The 27,952-nt window shown below is 37.9% G+C and overlaps 1 protein-coding gene across 1 annotated transcript in view; it reads left to right on the forward strand.

Moving 5' to 3' along the window:
* cfap299 (cilia and flagella associated protein 299) overlaps window positions 1-27,952 on the forward strand; it is a 91,972-nt gene that overhangs the window by 26,527 nt on the left and 37,493 nt on the right. Inside the window, exon 3 of the mRNA XM_077231356.1 lies at window positions 18,485-18,575. Coding sequence (XP_077087471.1) covers window positions 18,485-18,575 — 91 coding nt within the window. The remainder of the gene's footprint in view (window positions 1-18,484; window positions 18,576-27,952) is intronic.

The raw sequence follows: 27,952 nt of genomic DNA on the forward strand, positions 1-27,952 counted from the left end.
ACTTGCTGTATGATTAGAAGGTCTTGCAGACTGATGAGGTTAGAACCACAAGCCTAACATGTGCAAAGCAGATTAATCTAATAGACCACAGTGCTTGTGATGGAGGAATCCTGCTCAATGTCAGAGTAAGATGAAACAACTCATTCCATGCAGCACGAACGTATTTAAATGTTATTGAATGACCTTTTCCTACATTTTGTACATCATTTTTGGCATTTAAAAGTTTAAACAAAAATGGATTTACTTGATTAAACCAGTTCAGCTTGGGTAAAAGATAAGTTCATACATTTCATATCATAAGTTTATGTCTTATCAATATATTGTTCGATGTCTTGACAGCACAGGTTAAAATGTAACATTCTGATAGAACCCCAATCATATTAAATATATCCTGAGTGTAATTTAATGACACAGCATGTTTCATTTACAGACATTGCCCTACCACAAACGTCAAGGGTTAACAATGAGAGACCTCTTTAAAATAAAGAGTATAGTATGTGTAACGGATACATTTGACTCAATATAATCAGAGGTGACAGAGAAAATTTCTTTTTAAAAAAGGAGTTAAGTAAATTGTCAAGCTGGGTGGAATTTCCCTTGACGTTCAACTGCCCAAAATAATATTTTCCATAAGATTCTTTTTCTCCAAGTGCCTGCAGGAAAATATTTCACGAACTGTACCTGCTGATTTTTAGAAATCACTGTACTATTGAAAGCTGCCATCTGCCAGGCCAGTAAGAATATAACGTTTCTTTAAAAATTTTAAGCAACCGAAGGACTAAATTCTCAACACAACATCTGTTGCTCTTAGATATATTAAAAAAAAAATTCAGGGATCCTTTTGAGGATAATTCAGCGAGTTGCTGAGTTTTTAAAATGTGAATTAGGCCAAGAAGGTTTTGATAAAATTCCATCAATTATGGTGAAAGTTATTTTACAAAACTTCAACCATTTGATAATTAGAAGTTGGTACAGATAAGATTGATCTGCATGGCATAGAATGGCCACTGTTAAAGCTCACGGCAGTGTTTGGTATTGAATTTCTTTTATAATAATCCGAACGTTAAAGCCTGCCTCTCCTGTCAGCTGTACAAACAGATAGTAAAATTGAACTCGAGAGCAGCTAGAAGATAAATCATTATTCATAGTGTTGGTCAGTGCATAGCAGAAAGAGCACCACTGGGAACACTTTGTGTCCTGTGGTTGATAAAAAGCTTCTTATTTTTCTGGCTGCTATAGTCCCAGTGGTCTTTAGTGTATGAGTATGGTAAGCACATTCTTTTTTTATAGATTGGACATTGAAATTTAGGAAATTGATGCAGTAAGCTGGGCAGGCAGATATCTTGCTGCCATATTCAACAATTTAGTTTCTTAATTTCTTATTAATGACTCGCATTGTTGTTGAGGAGTGGAACATGAGCTTTAAGCCATGTTTCTCTTAAATGGGAGAGGATTTGAAAGGGGGGAAATAATTTATTTATTTATTTTATTTTATTTTTTCTGCTTGAGGTAGAAATATAATTATTAGAAACTTGGGCCCACTCATGCCATTGGTCATCTGTCCAACCTAGTGAAAATCAATACCAAAATGTATTTAAAATATATTTATTTCATATACTACAAAGCCATTAACATATTTACTGAAATATTGCTTGAGACTTACTGATATAAATAGTATAATAAAAAAAATCGGAGTACTTCTTTATTGCACAATATGCACATTTAGTAATATTAAGCCTAAAATATGTTATACTATCACTAGTATTAGTAAGGATGGTATCATCACTGTATAATATAGGCCTAAGTCTGTAAATGCAAGATATTAAAGTGTTCCTAAAGTATACTTGAAATAGTTCCACTTCAGTACAATCAAATATACTTAAGTATATCTTTAGTTGGACCTCAGCACTATTTCCGGGTAACTTAAGCGAATTAAGTACAAAATTAGTTGTTCCAATTTAGTATTGAAGTATTTAGTACTCTAAAGCCCCAGTAGGTAACTTTTGTTAACAAATATTTGCTAAAACTGTCATTATGTCCTGACAGTAGAATATGAGACAGATAATCTGTGAAAAAATCAAGCTCCTCTGGCTCCTCCCTGTGGTCCTATTGCCATTTGCAGAAATACACCGCTCCCGGTCAGAAACAACCAATCAGAGCCAGGAGGAATGTCTTAGCAGTGTCAATCACGCTCGTGTACGCGCTGATCACCCCTCTCTTGCACAGCGCGAGCGCGTACCATCGTTCGTGACTCTCCTGTTCGAACTCGTTCATCCAAATGAAAAAATCTTTTTTCGAGTCATTTCGTTATTTCAACGAACGAAATGACTCGAAAAGAGATTTGTTAATTTTGAACGAGTCTTTTTCGGAGTCATTTCGTTCATTCAACAAACGAAATGACTCGAAAAAATATTTGTTAATTTTGATGAACGAGTTCGAACAAGATCACGAACGTGCATCACAGAACAGAGCAAGGCGAGCATTTGTGCTTATAAAACTTAAAGTTTTTTATTTATTTTTGAAATGACCGATCGTTTCGCTAGATAAGACCCTTATTCATCGTCTGGTATCGTTTAAAGCCCTTTAAAGCTGCACTGAAACTGTCATTTGGTCCTTGAAACGTTTGTGTCCTATTGAAGTCCATTATATGGAGGAAAAGCCTGGAATGTTTTCATCAAAAACCTTATTTTCTTTTCGACTGAAGAAAGAAAGACATGGACATCTTGTACGACATTGGGGTGAGTAAATTATCATTAAATTTAAAAAAAAAAAGTGAACTAATCCTTTAATGTTATCTTACTAGCTATTTATAACTTATAGAAAGAGTGCAACGTTATAAAGTTACATGTATTGCAAAATACATAATGATTTGAGGACCAAGTTTGTAGTCAAAGTATGGGCAGGCCATACGAAGCAGAGAGCAAGGGGGTTGGACCTGTAAGTTGTGCTTGTTCAAATTTTCAGGCTAAGTCAACATTTTCTCAAAACTCCCTACTGCAGCTTTAATTATACCAATTTAGTATACCATTTAAGTACAAATGCAGGGTATTTATATTAAGTACATAAATATGTAAATGTATTTGTAGTATACTTGGCATAAAATAAATGTATTTCAAATACATTTAGATATATGTATTTTTTACTAGGGCAAAGCAAGCAGCTTCCTCTGAATATTGTTTACCTTGTGCATTCATGCAAGAGCGAGAGAGAAAGATAGAAAGAGATGACCAAGAATGAGCTGCACATCAGTGGATATACAGGTCCTTCTCAAAAAATTAGCATATTGTGATAAAGTTCATTATTTTCCATAATGTAATGATAAAAATTAAACTTTCATATATTTTAGATTCATTGCACACCAACTGAAATATTTAAGGTCTTTTATTGTTTTAATACTGATGATTTTGGCATACAGCTCATGAAAACCCAAAATTCCTATCTCAAAAAATTAGCATATTTCATCCGACCAATAAAATAAGTGTTTTTAATACAAAAACCTTCAAATAATTATGTTCAGTTATGCACTCAATACTTGGACGGGAATCCTTTTGCAGAAATGACTGCTTCAATGCGGCGTGGCATGGAGGCAATCAGCCTGTGGCACTGCTGAGGTGTTATGGAGGCCCAGGATGCTTCGATAGCGGCCTTAAGCTCATCCAGAGTGTTGGGTCTTGCGTCTCTCAACTTTCTCTTCACAATATCCCACAGATTCTCGATGGGGTTCAGGTCAGGAGAGTTGGCAGGCCAATTGAGCACAGTAATACCATGGTCAGTAAACTATTTACCAGTGGTTTTGGCACTGTGAGCAGGTGCCAGGTCGTGCTGAAAAATTAAATCTTCATCTCCATAAAGCTTTTCAGCAGATGGAAGCATGAAGTGCTCCAAAATCTCCTGATAGCTAGCTGCGTTGACCCTGCCCTTGATAAAACACAGCGGACCAACACTAGCAGCTGACATGGCACCCATTTTGGCATTTCCTTCTCCCCAGTCTTCCTCCAGACTCTGGCACCTTGATTTCCGAATGACATGCAAAATTTGCTTTCATCTGAAAAAAGTTATTTGGACCACTGAGCAACAGTCCAGTGCTGCTTCTCTGTAGCCCAGGTCAGGCGCTTCTGCCGCTGTTTCTGGTTCAAAAGTGGCTTGACCTGGGGAATGCGGCACCTGTAGCCCATTTCCTGCACACGCCTGTGTACGGTGGCTCTGGATGTTTCTACTCCAGACTCAGTCCACTGCTTCCGCAGGTCCCCCAAGGTCTGGAATCGGTCCTTCTCCACAATCTTCCTCAGGGTCCGGTCACCTCTTCTCGTTGAGCAGCGTTTTTTGCCACATTTTTTCCTTCCCACAGACTTCCCACTGAGGTGCCTTGATACAGCACTCTGGGAACAGCCTATTTGTTCAGAAATGTCTTTCTGTGTCTTACCCTCTTGCTTGAGGGTGTCAATGATGGCCTTCTGGACAACAGTCAGGTCGGCAGTCTTACCCATGATTGCGGTTTTGAGTAATGAAACAGGCTGGGAGTTTTAAAAGCCTCAGGAATCTTTTGCAGGTGTTTAGAGTTAATTAGTTGATTCAGATGATTAGGTTAATAGCTCGTTTAGAGACCCTTTTCATGATATGCTAATTTTTTTAGATAGGAATTTTGGGTTTTCATGAGCTGTATGCCAAAATCATCAGTATTAAAACAATAAAAGACCTGAAATATTTCAGTTGGTTTGCAATGAATCTAAAATATATGAAAGTTTAATTTTTATCATTACATTATGGAAAATAATGAACTTTATCACAATATGCTAATTTTTTGAGAAGGACCTGTATTTGAATCAATCTCTCGAAGACACAAAAGGTAAAATCTTTGTGTTTGCTGTTGTAATTTTTTCAGCTGTTATGGAAAATTATAAAATTCATTATATTTATTAAAGTAAATAATTTTTTGTAAACAAAACTTGAGGGAAAAAACATGACACATATTTGAATGTAATTAAACAAATATACTATTTATTTATTTTATTTTTTTCAGCTAGTGAAAAGCGTGGCAGAGCAAGTAGTATGATTTTTTTTTATAAAAAATGTGTCTCTAACAATAATTTAAGCAACAAAGACTCAATAATTGGCTAGTGTAATTGATTGATTATTATAAATACACCAACTTACTTCCCTCTGGTTCCTCGAAATATATTTTCTAAATGCTGAAAAAATATATAGAACCAATTTTTCCTCAATTATAAATCTTTGGGTCATTAAAGCACATTAATTCAGTACTGGGACCAAGAAAAATACTGCCACACATAAGAAGATGAATAATAAACACTATTCAAATGATTAAAAAACACCCAAGTTTCACGTCTTGCTGCACCTGATCACTAGCTACAGCAATTGCTGTGTGAAAGCAGAGGCCACATTAATTCTACCAAATGAGGCCTAATAAAGTGTCATGTCAGATTGATGGGGAATGTTCCATTTGGCATCGTTTGTAGGGGTAGTTTTCACTCACCAAGCGTGACTTCTGCTGTTTCCCTAGCTACTGGATTGGGGTGACCCCTTTTTCTTGCCTCCTTAACACCTGTGTTTACATTGGGGCCTCAGCCCCCATGACCTAGCAGCGGTCCTTCACTCACACCAAAGATGGGGTGCTCTCCCAGCTCTCAAATATATGCTGCTCCTGCACTTTCACCACTATGCAATTCCTCTAAGAGTTTCATTGTGGGCATCGGCAAAATAAAGGTATAGGTTACATTCCTCCTTCATATTGGAGTTTATTTGAACACCGAGGGGGTGAAAACAAAGAAAAGCTTCACCTTATTATTGCAATGTGAGTGTGGGAAAAGGCTTCTTTATACATCTTTTGCCTTTATGTGTGACCAGCACTACAGTCTGCTAAACACATAAATCATCTCTGCAACTTGCATATTGCTGGAGAAGGATCTGTCTGCATGGTGGTGATTAAAACAGAAAGCATAAAATCAGCTAAATTAATGGACGAGTAGCTTTCATTTTAGTTAATTTCATTTCTATTGTTATCACAGAATCTTATTGGAGAAAGGTGCCAAGAATTTGATTTCAGCCCCCCCTGAAATGGTTGAGTTGGAAACTTTCACCATCCTATATGTGCTGTTTGTGTGTGTTCTTGTAGCCTATCTCCTCAAACGTCAATGAACACATAAGAACTCGGCCAAACATCTGTGCAAAGCTTACAATGTCAACAATACAACATCTTTAGTGGCCAAGGCAGATAAATATTTGTATGAATCAAAATAATCTTAGAGGAACTGACTGTGTAGTCAGATTATTCACATTAGAGCCATGATACAACTTTTTTCCCCATGGAACTCAAATCTAAAATCTTGTCAAAGATTTCTGTCCTGATCATTTGCATGTACAGCATTGTTCAGAACGTTTAGAAACCTAAACCATAAAGTTGCATTGTATGAAAGAATTTACACTTATCCATTTATTCTATGTGTGAAAACATGTTATTTGAAAAATGTTTTCATGGTTTTGAAACATCTGGAGTACCATACATTTGAGCTAAGGGCTTTTGACGTGGATAATACATTTCATGACAGGGTTTGGATAACGGTATTAAACTGTAACGTACAATTTTGGAGTCAGCTTACACTAGGAACCTTTCAATTTACAGTTATGAACTACATGTCTCTATTCAACAAATTTGTGATTTAAAACTTATGAAGACTTAAAGATTCTCTTGTCATTTAATTATTTTAGACTATTTCACAGTGATGATAAAGTAGTTATGTGAGCTTTTCTTCTCCTTAACTTGCCTTGTTATTGACACAGTTAAACTCAGGGGCTATATATCAAGAATAAAGACCATCTGTACTCCATTTTGGGAAAGAATCTCTCTTAATATCCTACACTGTGATTAATTACTTCTGTGGGCGCATGGCTAGTCCAAATGATTCCCCAAAAAGGACACCCAAAAAATTGAATTAATTTATGCGTAAACAGTTGATTACTATATACTTGTTTTTATTACTCAGAAATGTTCTGTGGAGCAAACACACCACAATAAATGTACCTTTCTCACTCCTATGCGCAAATACACACAAACACATTTGACACACATTGTGCCCTCTCTGTCTTTGACTTGATGTGGAACAGCTGACTGTCATGCCTTATGTCCGAAACACTCTTAAATTGAAGGTAAATAACCAAACCCTCTGTGTGAATCAACACCATATTTCAAGGGCACTTAGGCTTGTTCTCCAAGGGCTATTTATCATAGTCCAATAAAAATGGGGGCTTGGTTTCTTTGCAACTGTGTATCTTGCCTGCTGAAGCCAAAAGAAACCATTCTCCCCCAAAACCTAAATTCTGGCAGTCCATCTACTCTCAATATAAAGACACATGCAGTAATACTTGAGATTATTATTATTTTAACTTTGCACATAAATCTGTCCTGACAACCTTGCACAGATTGAGTTGGAAACACAATTAGACGCAGAGACACAAGCTCCGCCTCTGTCCCCACCACACATGCCAGAAATGTGTGAATATTAAAAGTATGCAGGATGTAAGAAACCCACTGTGGTAAATTTAGTTGGACATAATTTATGTTTTCCCAGAAAAAAAAATGTTATGTGTGGCATCTGGAAAATGAATAAATTTGTACTTTCCAATTAGCTATGTAAAAATGTTATTGAGACACATCTGTTTGACACTCTGTTTAAATCCAAATATTGTCCAGCTGTGAGTATCTTCATCATAAGTATTAAACAAACGGAAACCTCTAAATTTTAGAAAGTAGTTTGCTTGTGTTTAGGAAATATAGACTTACAGTTTAATAGCCCATCAGCAGCAGTGATATGGTTGTCATTGTTTATATGCAGTGTATAGTTTTTTATAGTTTTTTTTTACAGTATATACATACATATATATATATACATATATATATATATATATATATATATATATATACTGTAAAAAGAAATATATATATATCAGGGCTCCAGACTAACTTTTCCACTGGTTGCACTGGTGCTACCAACTTTCTCAGTTGGTTGCACCAGCATATGATTTGGTCGCACCTTTTTTTTTTTGCTACATGCCATGGGATTAATCAATGAATCCTGGTGAATAGTGGTTTTAATGGACCAAGGCTAGCAAAGGCTTTCTGGGTTGCAGCAGAAATACCTGTAATATATTAATTATCATTGCCAAATTTCAGGATTTTCATGGATTTGGACAGTAATTTTAATCTGTAATTTTAAGCATTTTACATTTGAATTATATACAATCTATCTATTTACATTTGAATCATTTTCTTTCTATCTATCTATCTATCTATCTATCTATCTATCAGTCTATTATCATCTTTCTATCTTTTAAAAATCATTAAACATTCAAATGTATGCATTACATTTTAAAAGATTAGAGTATTCTAATAAATTTATACAGATTTTTCGTTATCAAAGTTTATAGTTGTAACAAAAAGCAGAAATCTCACACTCCTTACCTTCTGCATTGTATAATAATTTCCTTTTCCTCTGTCGAGCGATCATGAGAGTAATCGCTCGACAGAGGAAAATATAACTGCTGAAAAGACGTAGGACGAAGGGGCTCTGTGTTTCGTGAGACCATTTTTATCATTTTTATATGCCTTAATTCGTGAATTCGTAATTGGCGCGTTTCACCATCAGTGTGCAATGCGCGTGGCGTCTACATTCGTCAATAAATAAACTGCACGTGTCTTGCGGAATAACATTGTAGACGGAACTTCTCTCCGTTAATGTTTATGGCGAGTCAAGCAGGCACTGGGCTACTCCGCAGCCGAGACGACCCCGGGATAAAATAGTCCGAATATAATCACTTATTATAGGCGTACCGTAGTGATTCAGAATAAGTCAAAAACACGGTTTGGAAAATGGATTCATGATGTAGCCTACTAGTTCATTTTGAACATAAGTTACGGACTGCAGCAGCTGATCTGCGGTCTGTTGCTCAAGCGTCCACTCGCACAAATGCGACCACATAACATTTTAACTCGCACATTCTCAAAAAAGGTCGCAGTCTGGAACCCTGTATATATATAAATAATATATTTTAATTGTAGTTTTAGTAGTTCAACATTTATTTTAGCTATTTGCCAAGAAAAACATTCTAATTTTCTTTAAAGGTGGGGTAGGCCCCTATGTGATTTCTCTTTTTTGTCCATTTTTTCAAAATAACTTGACATCCTATACCTAAATCACTTACAGCCACTGAGTTAGAAGCACTGAAATGAAAATTAAGCAATTTAATCATCTGTGGAATGGGCAGGACTTCAAAAACTCCAGCCAATCATTTCCAAGACCACCTGGAATCATTGGACAGTAAATTCATCAATCAAACGGATGTACCACACCCCCCTCCCCCCAGCACGCGTGACCCCCTTCCTGCGCATACTCAAAGCTTGTGAGGCATGCGCATCTCGTCAGTAAAGCCGGTTCCATGATTAGTAGTAAATCGTCATTACCATTGACATCACATAGGTAGACGCCCTATCGACCACTACTGCCTATTGGCACGGACGAGAATGGGAGCCGCCATCTTAAACCGGTCACCCGCTCCGCTCAGTGTAATCTGAATGGCAGGTGAAATGAGCTGTCAGCGCATTAAATTAATCATATCTCACTGAATACTGAACTGATTTTCACGCGTTTTTTTTTTTTTGCTGCAAAGGTCAGTCGTGTAGCTATGATACAGGACACATGGTTCGGCGTATTTTAATATCCATAGTAGGCTTTACCACAGGACTTCTGTAATATCAATAGCCAAATCGCATGTGATAAGATATAGGTTATCAATAACACTAGAAGTTGGAGGGGTAACTCAATTTGCGTAACTCAAATAACAACTCAAAGTAATAAACTCAAAATTATTACTTTAACAGTTATCCCACCTCTCCATATCGGGTGAACACCGGCTGATGCAGTAAACAGCATTTCACAACTATTTCAGTAGGCCCACAGTAATAGCAAATATCTTTGCTCCTTCTCGACTATCTGGTAATATTCTATTCACAAAATACAACCAATAGTACGGTAATGTTAAGACTTACTTGTGAAAAGCCCTATTTTCGATGGTCCGGCGATTAGAACAGGAAAATGCTCCACAATGCTCTGGCATCTTATCTGCTGCCATGCAACGAAACTAGGAATACGACCGGTTCAAGATGGCGGCCGGATTTCTCGGTTTCCAGCGGCCAATAGGGCATCTAGTCTCTATATGATATCTATGGTCATTACAATCTCTCGTGCATCTGAGTTTTCGCTCATGCATGATTGCGCATCCATGTTCTTCGAATGGGTGGAGTCAGAGCCAGCGTTGGAGGAAAGAAGGTAGGACCATTTGAATTGTGTATTTTCAAAATCTGCCGGTCGTTTTCCAAATCACATACCCCACCTTTAAGGTTTCAGTTTATGTTTTTCATCTAATATTTGTATTTTATTTCAGCTTATTTCAGTTACCAAACTATTTTGATAGTTTTATATTAAGTATAACACTGTTTACAATAAGTTTGCATTTATTAATATTAGTGCATATGCAATGAACAACTTCTTTTAAATGTTACTGTCAGGGTTGGGTGAAGAGATGAGGCGAGGACTCAGTAATGCAGAAGTTAAGGGCTTTTTTAAATAAATAAAAAAATGAAACAAAAACAAACAAGACAAGACAATACAGGGGTGTCAGGGCTCTGTCACAAATCTAAGAAATAAACTACACCGAAGTGACAGAACCCTGACATTTATTTTATATGAAACATGATTTCAAATAATAAATTATGGGGCATATAAAACAGACTAAATGGACCACTTAAACATGTTTCTGCCGTTGTTTTTTTTTAAATACAACCACTCCTTGTCAAAGATCTGTAATGTTACATATATGTCACATTGGGCGTTTTTTATACATTTTTAATGTTACATATATGTCACATCGGGCTTTTATTTCTCATTTGAATTTTTTTTTTATTTTTTGTCAGTTTTGTTGCTACTCTGACCATAACTGTGACCTTTTCAGTTATACGGTGTTACGATGTGGTTTTGTGCCCTGTCTTGTTCTATGGTTCCCTGTCTTGTCTATTAGTTATCCCAGGTGTTTCTGATTTCCCACGCCCCCTTGTTTAGCTCGTTTGTCTCTGATTATTTAAGCCCTGTGTTTCAGTCTTGTCTTTGTGAGTTCTTGTTTAATGTTTGACTGTTAACGCTCGTGTTGGTTTGTTCCTGTTCTTGAATCCTGTTCCTGAGTCCCGTATCCAGTCTGTTTAGTTTGTAGTTTGTTAAATAAAGCGTGTGCTGCACTTGGATCCAGCCTCATCTCTGCTTCAACCGCACTACGTTACATACGGTTTAATCAGAAATTAATTTTTAGATTATTTTTTCACAACTTGAAAATGTGCAAACTGAATAAAAATAAATATGGTGTTTTATACCACATGTTGCATACCTGTTTTAGTTACAGGTATGCAAACTATTTTCAAAATACATTTCATGAAAAGGTAAACCCTAAACCAACTTTTTTTAGTTAATGATCTGTAAGACTGGGGCTTTATTATTGCTGTTCATTGATTCAAGTAATTTGTTGGATATTTGGGTATAAAGTGTTTTAATTATACAATATATGGTGCAAAAACGTCTGAGTGCTGCCCTCTTAAGGTTGAACGGTGGCTACTGCAGTTGAATTTTCCTATTGGAAGTTGTGGTGCCCTGTGACATAAGCAGCCACCAGCTCACCACGCCCTTGCCTACAGAGAGATGCGTCTCAGGTTCACGCCCCCCCTCCGCTGGGCTCTGCCCACTTTTCCAGCATTTTTCAAATATTGCCAGTGGTCAGGCTCTGACCAGGTGTTTAGTTACCCTTTAACAATGTTATTAATTTGACATTTTTTTGTTTACATATGTTAAAATGTGCTTTGAATTGAGCAGCAGAATATATATAACACTAAAATAATTGAATCAGCTAAATTATTTGAGCAGCTCATTACCATTTTTCTTAATGTGACACATACGTCACATCAAAATTCCACCTACTGTTTTAAGGTTAACAGCCCGATGTGACACATATGTCACCACAACATTTTCAAAACTTGTTTTATATCAATTTGTACAAGACATGTTTTAAAATCAGGTTAAGTGAAATTTAGGATATGTTATTAAAACATAAGAATTGTTGCATGGGTCGAAACATACCTTTAATAACAAAAAAAAGTGTTTTAAAAAATTGCTGACACTGCAACATGTGCACACCAGACAGGCCACCATTTTGGAAATGTTACGTTGGCAACAAAAGTGCACACATTGTCACATGACTGAACATGGGTGTTCCTTAATTGTCCCTTAGGGGCTTCCTGGGTTGAAAGTGAGGTATAATGCTTTAAAAAGACCTTTCCAGATAATCACCAGTGTTTGTGACACCCACGTCACAGCGGGTTCTTATAAAGCATATACATTTACCCCTTTTCCACCAAAAAAGAACTGGTTCGGAACTGGTGCTGGTTCAAAGTTGGTTCGGAGTTGGTTCAACTTGCGAACCTTCTCAGAACCTGTTTGTTTTTCCACTGACTAGAGCGCCCAGCGAACGACGTCGTTACGTCACTGTGTACGTCGCCATACATCTTAGCTAGAAACGCTTGCACGTACATTACTTTGGGATTATCTCTAACTCGTGAACCAATGAGGCTTTAAAAACAATTGAAATATGTAAGTCTTTTAATCGTTTCCTTTGATATGTAATCTTTTCTAATTAGTTAGGTACCCCTGTCTTGTCTTTTTTTTCTTTCCATTTATTTGTTCTATATTGTGACTGTTTTCTTCTTGCTTACATACTGTTTTCAATAAAAAAAAACTAGAAAGCATGCGCCAACTTCAAGCATAACCATTACAATGGCGGACTACATCGTGTTTCTGCAAATGTTTCTCCTGGCTTTGCGATCCTATAGACCTTATGTAGCCACGCCCCTTTTCAGCCCTGAGCTCGTTGTCTTTTGACTTCCGGTCTGTATTTTCACAGCAATCTTGCGTAGTTATGAATGAACGGCTCGTTTAAAAAATTTCCAAGGTCTATTTGTTAAGACATATGCTTTACAATGCTTATGATAAACATTACAATGGTCATGATAACTTTCGTTAACTCTACAATAAGTAAATAAACTTCACCAGCTAATTACTCCTGGACAGCGATGCCATAGAAATATACAGAGCGGCCGCAAAAACGGAAGTTCAAAGACAATATTCTAAAGATGGCGGCGCCCTCGTTTCTCTGGCGCATAAGGTCTATAGACCCCTTTACAGTTGGCAAACATGGTGACGTTTTTTGTGTTCGCGGAGCTTAGGTGGAGGCAGAACGATCACTCCGTTTGTGGCCGCTTCACTAACGTTAGTTTGCAAGTTTTGTTAGCTTGTTTTTTAACAAAGACTGGAGAAAATCCGATTTTATCTGAATGTGCAAGGTCACTCACTGTCCAGGACCGCGATTGTTATTTGCGAAAGTTAATTTTAACGGACGGAACCAGATTGGCTGACCCGTACACGCTCACTCAATGGATGGAGGATCTGACAGGATTAACGTTAACGCTAGGCTACCTCCGGTTGAGTGGCCTGACTTATACACCTATCCGATAGAGAAACAGAGCGTAAAGAGAAACTGAGGACATATAAATCTTTAGATGCTTATAACTATGTGCTGAATGGTCATGTACAAGACTTGTGTGGTACGATCCGCAGTTCTGCCTAGCCAGTGCCATGATGACGACAATGTGAAGAGTGACATTACGGAGCAATTTTAATGATGTGAATATTTTCTAGAAATAAAAATTCCAGTTACAGCATATTCATTTTTCATTGATTCTAGCACCCAACAACACAACAAGATGACATTCAATAATAATAATACAAATTTAAGCTCCTTATTATGTAGCCAAATCTGTGCTGGTTTGTATTTGCCGCCTCCAGTTTTCACATTGTTTTGCCTCCAGCTAGCGCCGTGACGTAATTGTGATGTCGGCGCAAAGGGGGTCTATATTATGGTCAGAAAGGATGTTTAGAACTCATCTAAACCCGCCCCCAGCCCCCAACGTAAGCATGACGTGGTAAAAGAACGGTTCTAGTCCAGCAAAGAATTGGTGCCGCTTTGGAACCAGTTTTCCTGGCCGAGAACCGGTTCTTTGGCTCTCGAAACACAAAGAACTGGTTCACGCGCAGGCACCGGCTCTGAACTGGCTCTCAAAATGATTTGGTGGAAAAGGGGTAATTGTATGGTCACACTTTAGATTGGGGTCCAATTTTCACTATTAACTAACTATTAACTACGACTTTTGCCTCAATAAACTCCTGCTTATTAATAGTTAGTAAGGTAGTTGTTAAGTTTAGGTATCGGGTAGGATTAACGGATGTAGAATATGATCATGCAGAATAAGGCATTAACATGTCATGTGCTGTTTAAGTACTAATAAACAGCCAATGTCCTAGTAATATGCATGCTAATAAGCAACAAGTTAAAGTAACACCAGGTAACTTTTGCTCTCGGGGTCCCCCTACAGTTGGGAAACAGTATTGTCCTCTACTACTGTCGTAAACTCTGTCATCTTGCATTTGTTGATAACCATGATAGCCCTGAACACTGACTGGAGGAGGTCACATGCAGGTGTTCTGCTTGCGTCGCGTGTGAAATGTCTTCATCCCAGGTACAGTGGCATATATTTCAGCATGTCATATGAATGTAATTTCATTGGTTTTATTTTTTTTCTAACGAAAAATGATCGCAATGATCACGTTTACAAGCCAGTGTCATTATAGTAGCCTAGTCTATTGGTTACCGTTTTACTGAATCTATATGATACTTCAATGCAATGTATGAGTGGTAGATAATAACCATATATCGTCAATATTATAATATCAAGCTACCATAAATAAATCTGCAAATTTTACAAATCGATTTGCGTTATAGCTTGAGGCAAGACAAATAATCATTACCTTATTCATGAAGATAAACGGAGTATAAGATAGCTTCTGTAACATAGTCAGGCAGACAAAAAAACACCCCAGACTACGGGGTGTCATTGGTTGTGGCGTTAAATGTTACCCAGATACAATAGTGCTATTTTCTGATTGGCCAACAACACCAGACGAACAACACCAGAGGAGACGCGATTGAATTCATGCCTGTTCCACAGTGAGAGCGGCGCGGCCAGAGTTTTGGGTGCTGCGGCATATTAAATATATTACAAATAGTTTTTCAGCGTGAGAAATACAATGTGTGGCGGGAGAGCGTGACAAAAGACCGAAATTAGTGACTGTCACGCTCAATGCATGACACTTGACAGCCCTGCGATTTTAAGGAAGTGGGGGTGGTGGTGGAAGTGACGTATATGCCGTAAAGCAGTCGAGTTTTGTAGTTCTCTTTGTTCGCCGGTTACTACCCGAAACCCGAAGTTTAAAAGTATGATTAAAAACGCTACAGACCCCGTCAGGCTATGGCAGACGGTCATTCTATTGTAAGTCAATGTACCATCACAAGAGACTTGGAAATATATTATGAAGGTTGAAAAGTTACCTGGTGTTACTTTAATAGTGAGAATTGGACCTTAAACTAAAGTGTTACCCATTGTATGTGTATATGTCTGTGAGTGTGAATAGATGAAGTAATAATAGAATAAAACAGACTTTAGATGATGGACATGTCCTTTTAAGCCTGTAAAATTTAACTATCCATTTTACAGACGTCTGCTAAACGATGCAGGACTAATCTGAAATACTTGTGTTAGGACATTTGTTTACAATGAACAATGAGATCAGTTTGGCTTGAGTTACACCCTGAAGTGTTCCAAATTTCTTCCCATTACTTCTTACATAATAAGAACACACACAGTTACTCTCATATTGCTATCTATCACTGATGGAGCATTCTATTTGTGTTATTATGGTACTGCTGCTCAAACCATTGACTTCCTAATTCAACACAGCCCTGATTGTTGATGCACAGTGACATGTTAGCATATACTTGGTAGGTAACGTCATCCATATGTGTTGAGGAATGGTTGTGTGAAAACTTGGATGACCCTGTGGTTTGCATTCTTTAAATAGGTAGCCAATGAAGTTATTCCTGAGATGTACTCAAACAGGCTGGTCATATTTTTTAACACTTCTGCTTGGTGATAGCAGATATTATTTTGACAAGAACTCGCTTGGGTGGTCACGTAGCTGATCAAGAAATATGCCTCAAGCATTTTGATGGTATGACGTACAGTATTCAGGCTACATTTCATGTTGCACAAGAAGAATTTTGTGTAAGTTGTGTAAAGAACGACCAGGTAAAACATAATTTAAATAGCTAAAACTTTTTATTGTTTGACCATATATGAAAGAAAGTAGATTGGAGAAGTTTTGCATGGTAGTTGACACAAGCCCCAGATCACTTCAGACAGCATTATGGCCCCTGTCCTGAATACACTGAGGAACTGTAACAAAGGCCTCTCCTGATAGTATTACAGTGCCTGGCATCCGGCTGCACGTTTATGAACTACAGGCAGCCGAGTAGTTGACCAAAATAAATGTCATGTGTGTGTTCCATTTACTTAGAGCTTTTCCCCCCAGTTTCTTTTCATCATCCAGAATAAACAGAGCAGGGCCCCAAGTGCATCATGGTCTGTTAAATCCTTTCTAAGCAGCAAGCCTGTTTGTAACCCCCCCTCCCCAACCACCCTGTAACCTGAGTATGGCAACAGAGTATGCCCGGAGGAGGGTAATCATTAGGAATATTATGTCTTCAGGCCAATACAGATGCATGACTTTTTGATTTCACAGCCACTTGACAGATAACAAATAGGCATCATTACAGGTCAAGTGTACTTTCAAAAACTATACAGTCAGATAAAACTATATAGCAAACTAATAGTATACCTAAAGTTCAATTTTAGCAATATTAAGGAAAAACTTTGATGTAACTAGTACTCAACATTTTGTTACACTTAAAGTACACTTATTAACAGTATTCATATAAACTAAAAAGTAGGCCAATTTAGTGTTAAAATAGTACACACACACACATATATATATATATATATATACATATACACACATATATACACATATATAATGTACACACATAAATTAGTAACATACAATGAACTACTAGTAAATTGTTATTAGTATACTGTACTTACTACATAAAATTTACTTGGAAAATAATCTTGAACTTTACTTAAGTTTTCTTAATAAAATCACCATGAAGCATATTTTATTTTTTGTAAGCATATTTTCATTAAAGGGTTACTTCACCCAAAAAGGAAAATGATCCCATACTTTACTCACCCTTTAGCCATCCTAGTTCTATAATACTTTCTTTTTAAAGTCAAATACAATTGGAGTTATATTAAAATATATACTGGCTCTACCAAGCTTTATAATGGGAGTGAATGGTACCTTTTTGAAGATTTTGAAGCCCGAAAAAGTGCATGCATCCATCATAAAAGTAAAGGATCACGATTGTCTTTTTTTTTTTTAACTATTCCTTTAACATTGTCATTTTTTTGTAAGAAGCAGACTTGGTTAAATGAGGGGGTGTGTTCTGTTTATCTGTGATATTAGGAGAGGGTAATCTCTTCTGCCCTTTTCACCTGATTTTGCACTGTGCAAACCTGAGCGAAAAAAGTTCTCAAATACTTGTTTACTGGCAGGCCGATGATTCTGCAGGTATACTGCAGACATTATGAAAGTTGAGCAAATTTGGGGTGAATGACAAGGCGCTATTGCTGGTACTGCACTGTGAAACGTCTGAGAGATGAATGCCAATGAGTGTTATGTCAGGTGTACAGGCTGGAGCCAAATCTTTGCGTTCATGGAAATGGGCCAAATAGCACAGAGAGAAAAAAAACCTTCATGAAATGAGAGAGATAATAATTCAAGAGAGCATTTATTTAATAGCAATTCCCAATGTGATTAATTATCAGCAGGTTTAGGGTGGAGGCAGTGCGATTTATTTTTATAAAGATATAATTTTGTCGAAAAGCAACGTATTTCATATTTTTTATGGAACCAGATATTCTGGATATTTTTATAATTGGATCATTGTTACAATGACTATTGCTGGGTTTGGTGTAGTTTACAGTTTAGTTGTAATTTTAGTCAGGGGATGATTTGTTTGTCTCCAATCTTTTGTATGTAGTACTTTTATTAATATTTCTTAAAGAAAAATATTGTGATATATCTCACTTTTAAAAGGTGACTTAACTCTTTGAGGTAAACATAGAAAGAAATACATCCAAATTCACAAGTAATGTTGTATCATATCTTCTTCGATACCTACAGCAGATTTCTGAAAGATTTTTTTTAAATAGTGACTAACAAAGATTACTGCTATGATGCGTCAGTATCAAAAAGAGTAAGCATCGATGTTTGCCTGTGAGAACAAATTAAACCAAGAACATTTAGGCTTGAAAGAGATTTTTAATAGACATTTCAAACTGTTTAAATGTTGTCTTTTCTAGGAACCTGGCAAGTACAGGAAAGGAACTCAAAGATAACTTCCTGAGAGCCCTGGCGGAGCGGGAGGAGGCTAACCGCAGTGGGAAAATGACTGTGAGTACATTATTACAGCACTCCATTTGCTACGTAATGGGTTTCCCCCAGCATATTTCTGCAATTCCATTAGGACGGGAACACAATCCACACTGTGTCAAATTCAGGAGAACCCCCCTTCTCTCTCACACCTTGCCATATTACCACCTCAGCCTTCTTTCTCAGAGAGGAAAGACCATTCAACACGCGCGTATATGCTGTGTTTGTAGACTGCAGAGCTCCATAATAAGGATCCACACTATGTGTAATACCAAAAAATGCTTTATCTTGAGCTACTATCATTACACATTAACATTTGAAATTTAACAAATTTGGGGAGACTTTTGGAGATGTTGGTGAAAGTTTTTGAAGTTCAGCACCTTTGGACTTGCCAGCAGTTCCTGCACATTTAGGTTCTGATACAATAGATGTAAACGGGTTAAGATGATCTTGAAGAGTTGGTTTTCATATTCCTTAATATCAGGCAAAATCAGAAAACTTCCTAGCATATAGAAAATCTAATGTTCTGCTGTACTACATATGTCTTAGTATATTAAAGAACAACATAACAATTTTGTGGTTTGTGAGCACAGGTCAGATGCTTTGGTAGGATGCATTGATTTAAGACTTGAACTTTGACTCTTGTTAAATTTTTTTTATTTTATTTTTTTATTAGTCAATCATTAGATTTGTTTAATAGTTAAAAATAGGATAAATACAATAATTACCTCCATAAAACCAGTTTACTGTGGTAGTTTTTATTGTTACAGGTCGAACATTGACTTTGTTTCCAGTTATTGTTTATTTTTAAGGATTCTTCTCACTCATCCAAGCAGCTTCATTGCATACAATTACATAAATAATAGTCCAGTTGTTTTTGAAAGCATGAGATGCTCTGGCTGTATTGATGAGACCTGTTACAATTTTAAATAAAAAAACTGACAGTCCATGTACTGTAAGTATGTTATGTCCATAGTAACAGTTTGATTTGGAGCCTTATTACAAAATCCCAGATGGACATCTGATCACCATTGTGTAATGGCCCTGTGTTCTGAAATCCCTAATAGATGAGACTACTGTCCAAAACAGCTTTGTTTTATTGAATAAATCTGGAATGAAAAAACATCTCGTTGGGGGATTTTACTTCCGACACAGGAGAAGTAGTTTATTATTACGACTTTATGAGTCAAATAGTGGAAGTGTTACAGAATTCTAATAAATCTGTGTCAGTGCAACTTAAGACCAGAGAAATAAATGAAAATGGATTGTAAACTCCAGTCATATTTGTTCTGGCCAGGCTGGAGGCTAAATGTTTTTTCTTGTCACTACCAGATACAAAACGAGTGTTTTTACCTGATCCTCTTGGACTAACCCCTCTAAGATGATGTGTGACTTTACATTCAGTGGAACACACGGCAAGTTGAGCCAGTGTCTGCTGACAGACTTTCCCACTAATTGTTGACTTTGTAAACAGTGCTATTTTAAAGCTTCAGTTATAACCCAGTATATTTGAGGTTGATACAAAGAGTATCAAAACCTGTTCCTTTAGTGGAAAAAATATAAAAAAGAAAAAAATATATGATGTGGCGTATCACAAGCAATTATTTGCTGACAGATCCTCACATTCACTCTAAAATGTTTCCTTTGCAAGTACAAGGTGCTAAACATAACTTTAAAATCTAAAAGGTATGTTTAGGTATTAGTCTCGCTGCAATAGTCGGTGTTACCAGTGTTACACGCTGTTCAGCCGTTCACCGATTACATCATTTGCACATAGTAATAAAAATCATTTAGTTCAGTTAGAGAACAGACACTACAATTAAAAACTCAAATTCAGCGTGAGCTGAATGAGAGTTGTAGTACAGATCAGCAGCAGGAGTCCAATTTCATTTATTAGTATGGTGTATGCCGTGCTTATATATTTTTTTAATAAAGCCGTCTTATTCATAACTGGTGGGTAGGGCTGTGCAATATGGACAAAATAATCATATTGCCATTTTTTTTAATGAATATTGTAATTGCGATTTTATTTGCGATTTGGGCAATTGTTTTTGCTTTTTCAAACATGCTACATTCTAAATGTATTCAGTGCACAAGAAGTGCAAAACAAAACATTTCACAATGAAATAACATAGTATTAACAGCTTGATAAACAAAACTGTAATAAACTGTCTTTAAAACAGACAACATAAAATAAATGAAGGTTAACTAACCTAAATTCCAATCATAACAAATAAATAAACTTCAAAATTGTTTGAAATAAATTGTATCTTTAAAACAGACTACATAAAATAAATTAAGATTAACTAACCTAAACTCCAGTCATAACAATAAATAAAAACTAACAGAAATCAAAACCAAAAAATAGTTTGCTATATAATGCAATATAATGACCGTTAAACTCATGGCGTAGTATTTCACATTCGTTTTGATCCGAATTCTCTTAAGGTGTTACGCTTGCAAATGCTTGAACGGTTGGTTCAGGCTGGCTTTGAGGTGTGATTTTGTTAGTTTCGATGGACTTTGTTGACATGCATTGATCATACAGTTTTTTATGGTGTTGTTTTAAGTGTTGGAACAGGTTTGTAGTATTGCCCCGTTTCGTTGCAATAATCATTTCACAGGTCTTGCAAATTACCTTGCTCTGTGACACATCCTCTCTCCTGAATTCAAAATACTCCCAAACGACTGATGTTGAATTTCTCTTTTGCACCAAATCATTTTTATTCTGACCTGCATCCATATTTTATGTTCTTTCCTCCCGTTCGCCTATTCTGTTGTCCCGCTCTGCTTCGTCATAATTTGCGCGGTGCGCTGAGTGAGCTCTGATTGGTTAATATCTGAAACATGTGCACAAGAACGTTGCGGTATTCTGAATTACAATATAAATACTGTGCTCATATCGCAATTTTTTTTTGCGATTGCGATTAATTGCACAGCCCTACTGGTGGGAAATTTTCCTCACTGTCACATCCCTATTAGGTATTATCAGAATGGTATTATGCAAAATGAGGAACAGACATTTCTGTATGAAAATGTACATATTTACTGTCGGTTGATTTTTCTGACTTCCTGGGTCATAGTTAAAAAAATGTTGCAGTATATGTAATGCACCTACAGTGTAACTGATTAAAAACGTCTTGGTTACAGAAGTAACCCTCGTTCCCTATTGGAGGGAACGGAGACGTTATGTCAAAGACTGACAAATGGGGTCCCAATGAAAAGCGCCACAGCCTCTGAACTGTTACAAGTATTGGAGGCGCAGATGCTGGCAAGCTGTAGCATAGCCTTTTGGCAACTGTCCTCATACGGTCGTAACCTACCCATCGCCCCACGTAATCCCAAAAAATCAAAAAATCCTCTTTGCCAATGGAATGGAAGGGACAAGGTTTACCATGGAGACGGTCGTAGCTGCTGTTTCTTTTGTATGTTACTTCACGGAAAGAGTGCTTCAGTTCTCTATTCCCTTTTTTCAGAAATTGACCAGTGTTGTTAATGCCGGGGAAGTGTACCTAGTCCAAAGGAGAGAGACATTAAGAAGGCCACATCCTACCCGTAGGGAGGCGCATGTGGAAATACACATATGGACTGACCCGTCGGGCAGTACTACATATGGAAGATCTCTGCGGTAGGTCCTGCCTAGACATGGATGGAACCACTACAGATGCAGAGACTGGGCTGAGCAGAATCTGCCTAGGGAAGACGGCTTTACTCAACAGTACCATGGAAGAATACACATATGGGATTAACAAGAGGGAATCACAACATATGAGTTGTGATGATGTGTGATGATCACACAGATCAACTGCTCTTTCATTGAACATTTGTGTACAGCTGGAAGAACAGAAAAACAAAACGAAGGAATCTCCACCTGGCCCTTCTCCGGGGGAAGGAGTGGTGCGTTCAACACTTCCTGGTCGAGAGCAGCTCCCCAAATCTCTGGGTTGCCCATATCAGGGCCGCTTCAATGGATGTTTGGAGGGTTTAAATGCCTGAGGGACAGGTTGCATCACCTTCTTGCAGGAAGCTCGACAAGGCGGCCGGGATGATGCCTCCTTTCGTGCCGGAGAAGATGTAGATGCCGTAGGGGGACGTCCTCAGTGACGAGCAGACTGGGGGGCAGCCCAATGGTAGAAGTGTCACACCTAGATGAGCAAGATGAGGGCGTCACCCAGAGCGGCGAATGAATCACTAGATCAGCCGTGAGAAGGATCTGCGCCATCACTCAGCAACTCAATGGCACACAGTACTGTAGAGGAGCAGAAGGTCTATGGGGACTGGCAGAAACGCTCCCACTGTAACCCTTACGTTTTAAGGAGACCCTTACGAGAGTTAACTATTATGCAGATGACGACAGGAAACAATCTCATCCACAAACCCACGGAAGGAAAGGCATCATTAAAAAGACACTCGTCGACTGTTTTCTAAGGAAACCGCTCTTTGCGCTAAAGCACCCAGGGGAATTTCACTGCACTTAACTGTTCATTACTCTTTTAGAATGGTAAAACCTGTTGAATGCGCCCTCCACACCAGCGTAGAATGTTCTCCGTAGCACACTTTTTGTGGTGATTGGAAGAGTGATCGCTGTGCAACCACTCGGCTCAAAAGCAAAAATCTGAATTAGTGGATGCGTGCCGCCATCTCATATACTCGTATGTACAGGGGAGTGGCTCGACATGCAAATTCCACTCGCCATTTCCACTGGCTGTTTTTCAAAAATATCTCAAAGATAATTTGATTGAGGATCCTAAGTTATACCTCATTTTTCAGTCTTCGACATAACGTCGAACACCCAAGCTAAAGTGGTAAACCTGATAAAAAAACTAATTGAAATTCAAATTTTGGAAATAAGGAAAGCTATGAGAACAGCGTATCCTAGATTATGTCTAAAACATGAATTTGTCTAGTCAAGTCACCTTCATTTTCAGTATATAGCGCTTTTAACAATATAGATTGTTTCAAAGCAGCTTGACCGTGATAATAGGAAATTACAGTAACAGAGATTGTTTTGTCTATACAACAGCTCTAGAATAAAGTTATTGTCCAGCTAAAGTTAGTTTTGATTGATTGATTCACTTCCGTTGCAAAGATCATTAGTTATTAACTCAGGGGCCTCTAACACGACACTACTCTAACAGAAAACGCTCCACACGCTCCGGCCCGCTCATCTGCACAAAATAGTGCCTGGTGGCTCGAGAACGCAAACCCTGAAATGGATTCCACTGTGCAAGCCTTGAAAATTTTCTGAAAAAAGGTTATCTCTGCGCAAACCGCAAAAATGCAAACCCATGAAAACGCAGACGGCGTGCACATGCGCATCACGTGTTTAGTCTCTAGGTATGCGCGTTCGAACATATATGTGCGCAGGCATGTAGTCCTTCTTTACAAACAAACCATCAACAAACTACTTGTCTGGCCTTAAAAATGTATAATAAAGAATTATTTATCGCTTTCGCGTAGCGACGTGAACCGCAATTATCCCGACAACTTTTTATCTGTACAGAAGTAAAGGGAAGGGAAGGAGGCCTTCACAGGGGAGAGAGTAGTTGACATTTCAGGACTGCGTTGTCGTCGTGTCAAGGCGCAGGTCCTTCATCAAATCTGAATACAGCCTGGATCTGACGGACTGCGGTAAACCTCGGGATAAACAGAGAGTGTAATATTAGCGTAGACGTCATCCTTCTTATGAAGTAACAAGTACATCAGGATTTATGGGAAGTCCTGTTGTACAATAAGTTGTACAATAGAGTAACCTGTAAGTTGTGCTTGTTCAAATTTTCAGGCTAAGTCAACATTTTCTCAAAACTCCCTACTGCAGCTTTAAATGGGTTTAGGGTTATTTCTTTTTTCAAGTTTTTTGTATGTCCTAATTCGGGGAACATACACAGTCTCTATATCAGCGGTTCTCAAAGTGTGGGGCGCGCCCCACTGGTGGGGAATAGAGACGTGACAGGTGGGGCGTGCCAAACGGGAGGAAATTTTCCTTTTTATGCCCAAATATCTTTATTCGTTGATGGCGAGTCCGCATCGTCAACTTCATCTTTGCAGTGATAAAGAAAACACCAGTTTATTAATAAACAATTAAATGTCTCCTTGCTATTTTTTACACATTCATTATCATTACTTTTGCTGGTTCTTTGTGGCAAGCTTTATGTGTGCGCTTGAGTGCGGAAATATAACGCTCATTATCCTGTATAGCCTATTTAAGTAATTAAATCAATATAAAGGGGCGATTTGTCCACTAATGGCTTAAATGAACAACTACTAGTCGACTAGACAAAAAACTTTAGTTGGAGGCAGCCCTTGTTCCACATATTTTCGAACCAGCAGGCCATTCTGGGTTGAGCGAGCCTGAGCGGAATGAGCGAGCGGAGTGGAATATTCAGAAATGCGCTCTCCGCTCACATGCTCTGATCGGAACAAAGGAATATTAAAATAATTGATTATTAGTTTATATCTTATACACTGCCCATAATTTTAATCCCATATGAAATGTTATGTCTATTTTAATATGTGTAATATATATATTTTTTTTTATTTCACGTTTTTAAATACAATATTATGTTAGTCCACAGCCCCTAACCAGGGTGTGCTGATGCTATGACGAGTGGCACGTTTGTGTGTGTGTGTGTGTGTGTGTGTGTGTGTGTGTGTGTGTGTGTGTGTGTGTGTGTGTGTGTGTGTGTGTGTGTGTGTGTGTGTGTGTGTGTGTGTGTGTGTGTGTGTGTGTGTGTGTGTGTGTGTGTGTGTGTGTGTGAACGTGAACGTGAACGGAACTCCTCCAAGTCTGCAAGTCCAAAAATACATTTATGGTGAGATTACAGCATTTTATTTAATTAAATGCATTTATGGTAAGATTATTATATTTTCATGTCAATCTGTAATCATGTTGACCACGAACCATGCGCTGTAACTTTAATTCAGCACATGCAGCACAGCAGAAATAGACTCTGTGTGGAAACGATCGCTGCACTGCTGTATAAATTGTCTCTGTGTATACACACCGTTCCTGGAACGGATCGCCGGAGCGCATACGCGTGCAGTGTGAAAGCTCTAACCTGTTAACATGGGTGTTTTTTTAATTCCACAAATGAGTCCACTACAATAATGGCAAAGATCCTCTTCCTGGACATAATTTAATATACATTTCCTCTGTGCATTTGTGAGGTTTACACTATGTTAAGAAATGCTTGCGCACCACTGTGCAAATAGTTTTATGAGAAAATAGTTTTTTGGAGGAAGCCATAATGACCTCAACTGCATGTTTAGTCCGACTCTTTTGATTGTTGTAGTTTTAGTTGATGCTAAACTAAAAAAAAACATAGTTTTTCTCCCAAAACTGACTATACTTATCCAGTGTGTATTTCCCTTTTTAATATGGTTCTTTTGTTGGAAGCAGACTGCGGGATGCGTAAAGTATAGTTTGCTTAAGTTAGTTGTGTGGACAATGTCCAATAAATGTTCCAACTTTAAGATCTGCTGATGTGGCATTTCACTGAAAAGAAATGGGCTCAGATTTGGTCAAAAACAGTGGAAAAGCAAATGCTACTGTCATTTAAGTTCTTATCAGCAGACAGGGCGTTCTTGAGTCTAGTGTTTTTTTGTTATCTCTTCCATCAGCTGAGCTCATAAAGCACTCAGCTCAGCATACATTGTACTTTTCCTGCTCATTGGTGTTGCGAAAGTTGCCCTGCTGCCAAAAGTCACACACAAACAAAAGGTGCACCTGGACAGCTTTGGCATTATTTACTCTGGGCAAGAAGTTAGGTTTTTTTATTTTTATTTTTTTTATCAAATCCAGGTCACACCTGTGCTGAATGCCAGAGGGGCTCCATTGTTGGGTGGTACACATTTGAAACTGAAGGTGGTCTAACCCCTAACCCCACCCCACCCTCCTGATATTTGTTTTTGCTCTTACGCCAGTGATACAATGATGTCAGCATTCATGCCCTCTTCAATTTCACAGCCAGTGGAGTTGATATTTTTACTATTCTTTCTCTTTAGTTTGAATTTCATGATGGAATTAAGTCGTGCAAGTGCACCGTGGGTGGTTCTGAGAACAGTATGTGCAACCTCAGTCATATTGTTGCCATTGTGTGAACATGTTTAAATGGTGATGTGTGGATAAACAGTCACATAATAAATGAAAGGGTGTCGGATTGGTGGTATTCTCCCTCATGCAGTTAGTTATGCAGAGAAAATGTTGTACATGCTAGACAAATCACATTTGCTAAGTAAGTTATAGAGCTGAAATTCTTGATTTGTTTAGGTTTGTGGTCAATCAAGATTACCGGTAGGTTAATTCCGGCACCAGCAATGAGATCTTTTCAGTGCAAATGTCTTCTGATGGCAACATCCTGGTCAGTGGCAAAGCCCTGATGAAAACAAACAGCTTTAAGTATCTAGGATTGCACTTGCATAGGGATGGTGGTATCAATAGTGAAGTGCATGGGAGAGTAAACACGGCCTGGAGGCGCTGGAAAGAAGTCACTGGAGTTCTATGCGATAAACGCATACCAATCCGTCTTAAGTAAAAAAAATATAGGTGTAACGATATCAGGGGTGCAACGGATCAAAAAACTCACGGTTCGGATCGTTTCTCGGATCAGAGTAACGGATCGGATCATTTTTCGGATCAGCAAAAAAAATAGAAAATAAATGGCCTCATGTCTGCACCTATAAACACACCGATAGTTAGGCTTGTCACGATTACAAATTTTGCTGGACGGTAAATTGTCCAAGAAATTATTGCGATAAACGATAATATTGATAATAAACGATAATATTGTCGTTCTGAGACCATTTTCATCTAAAATAATGATAATGGCATAATAATGCAGGTATAGCTTTTCAAAGATCAATAAACTTTTATTTCTAAAGACTATTTAACACTGAAAACATTTTAAATATCCGCAATAAATGAACAAAACAACCAAAAACAATAAAAGCAAGGGACTCTCATTCTCTGTTAACAAAAAATGCATGTCTTGTCTTACCAATGTGTGACTTACGTTCACACTGAGAATCATATGCATCATGTACTGTGTGAGCATGCGTCTCATATGAGTATGTGCGCTAGTTTGTGTGTGTGCTCGCGTCTCATATGAGTATGTGCGCGGAGAGTTTGTGAGTGTGTGCGCTCGCGTCTCATTGAGTTTGTGCGCGAGTTTCTGTGTGTGTGTGTTCTCGCGTCTCATATGAGTATGTGCGTGGAGAGTTTGTGTGTGCGCGCGCGCGTCTCATATGAGTATGTGCGCGAGTTTGTGTGTGTGCGTGCGTCTCTCATATGATTATGTGCGAGGAGTTTGTGTGCGCGCATCTCGCGTGTGTAGAGTTTGCGTGTATGTGCGTGAGCGACTTTAGGTGTGTCTTTGTGCATTTCATATGTTGTTTGAGCA

Source organism: Siphateles boraxobius, unplaced genomic scaffold (genome assembly GCF_051911475.1).
Source record: "Siphateles boraxobius isolate OS27281-9 unplaced genomic scaffold, OSU_SipBor_1 16, whole genome shotgun sequence".
Taxonomy (NCBI): Eukaryota; Metazoa; Chordata; class Actinopteri; order Cypriniformes; family Leuciscidae; genus Siphateles; species Siphateles boraxobius.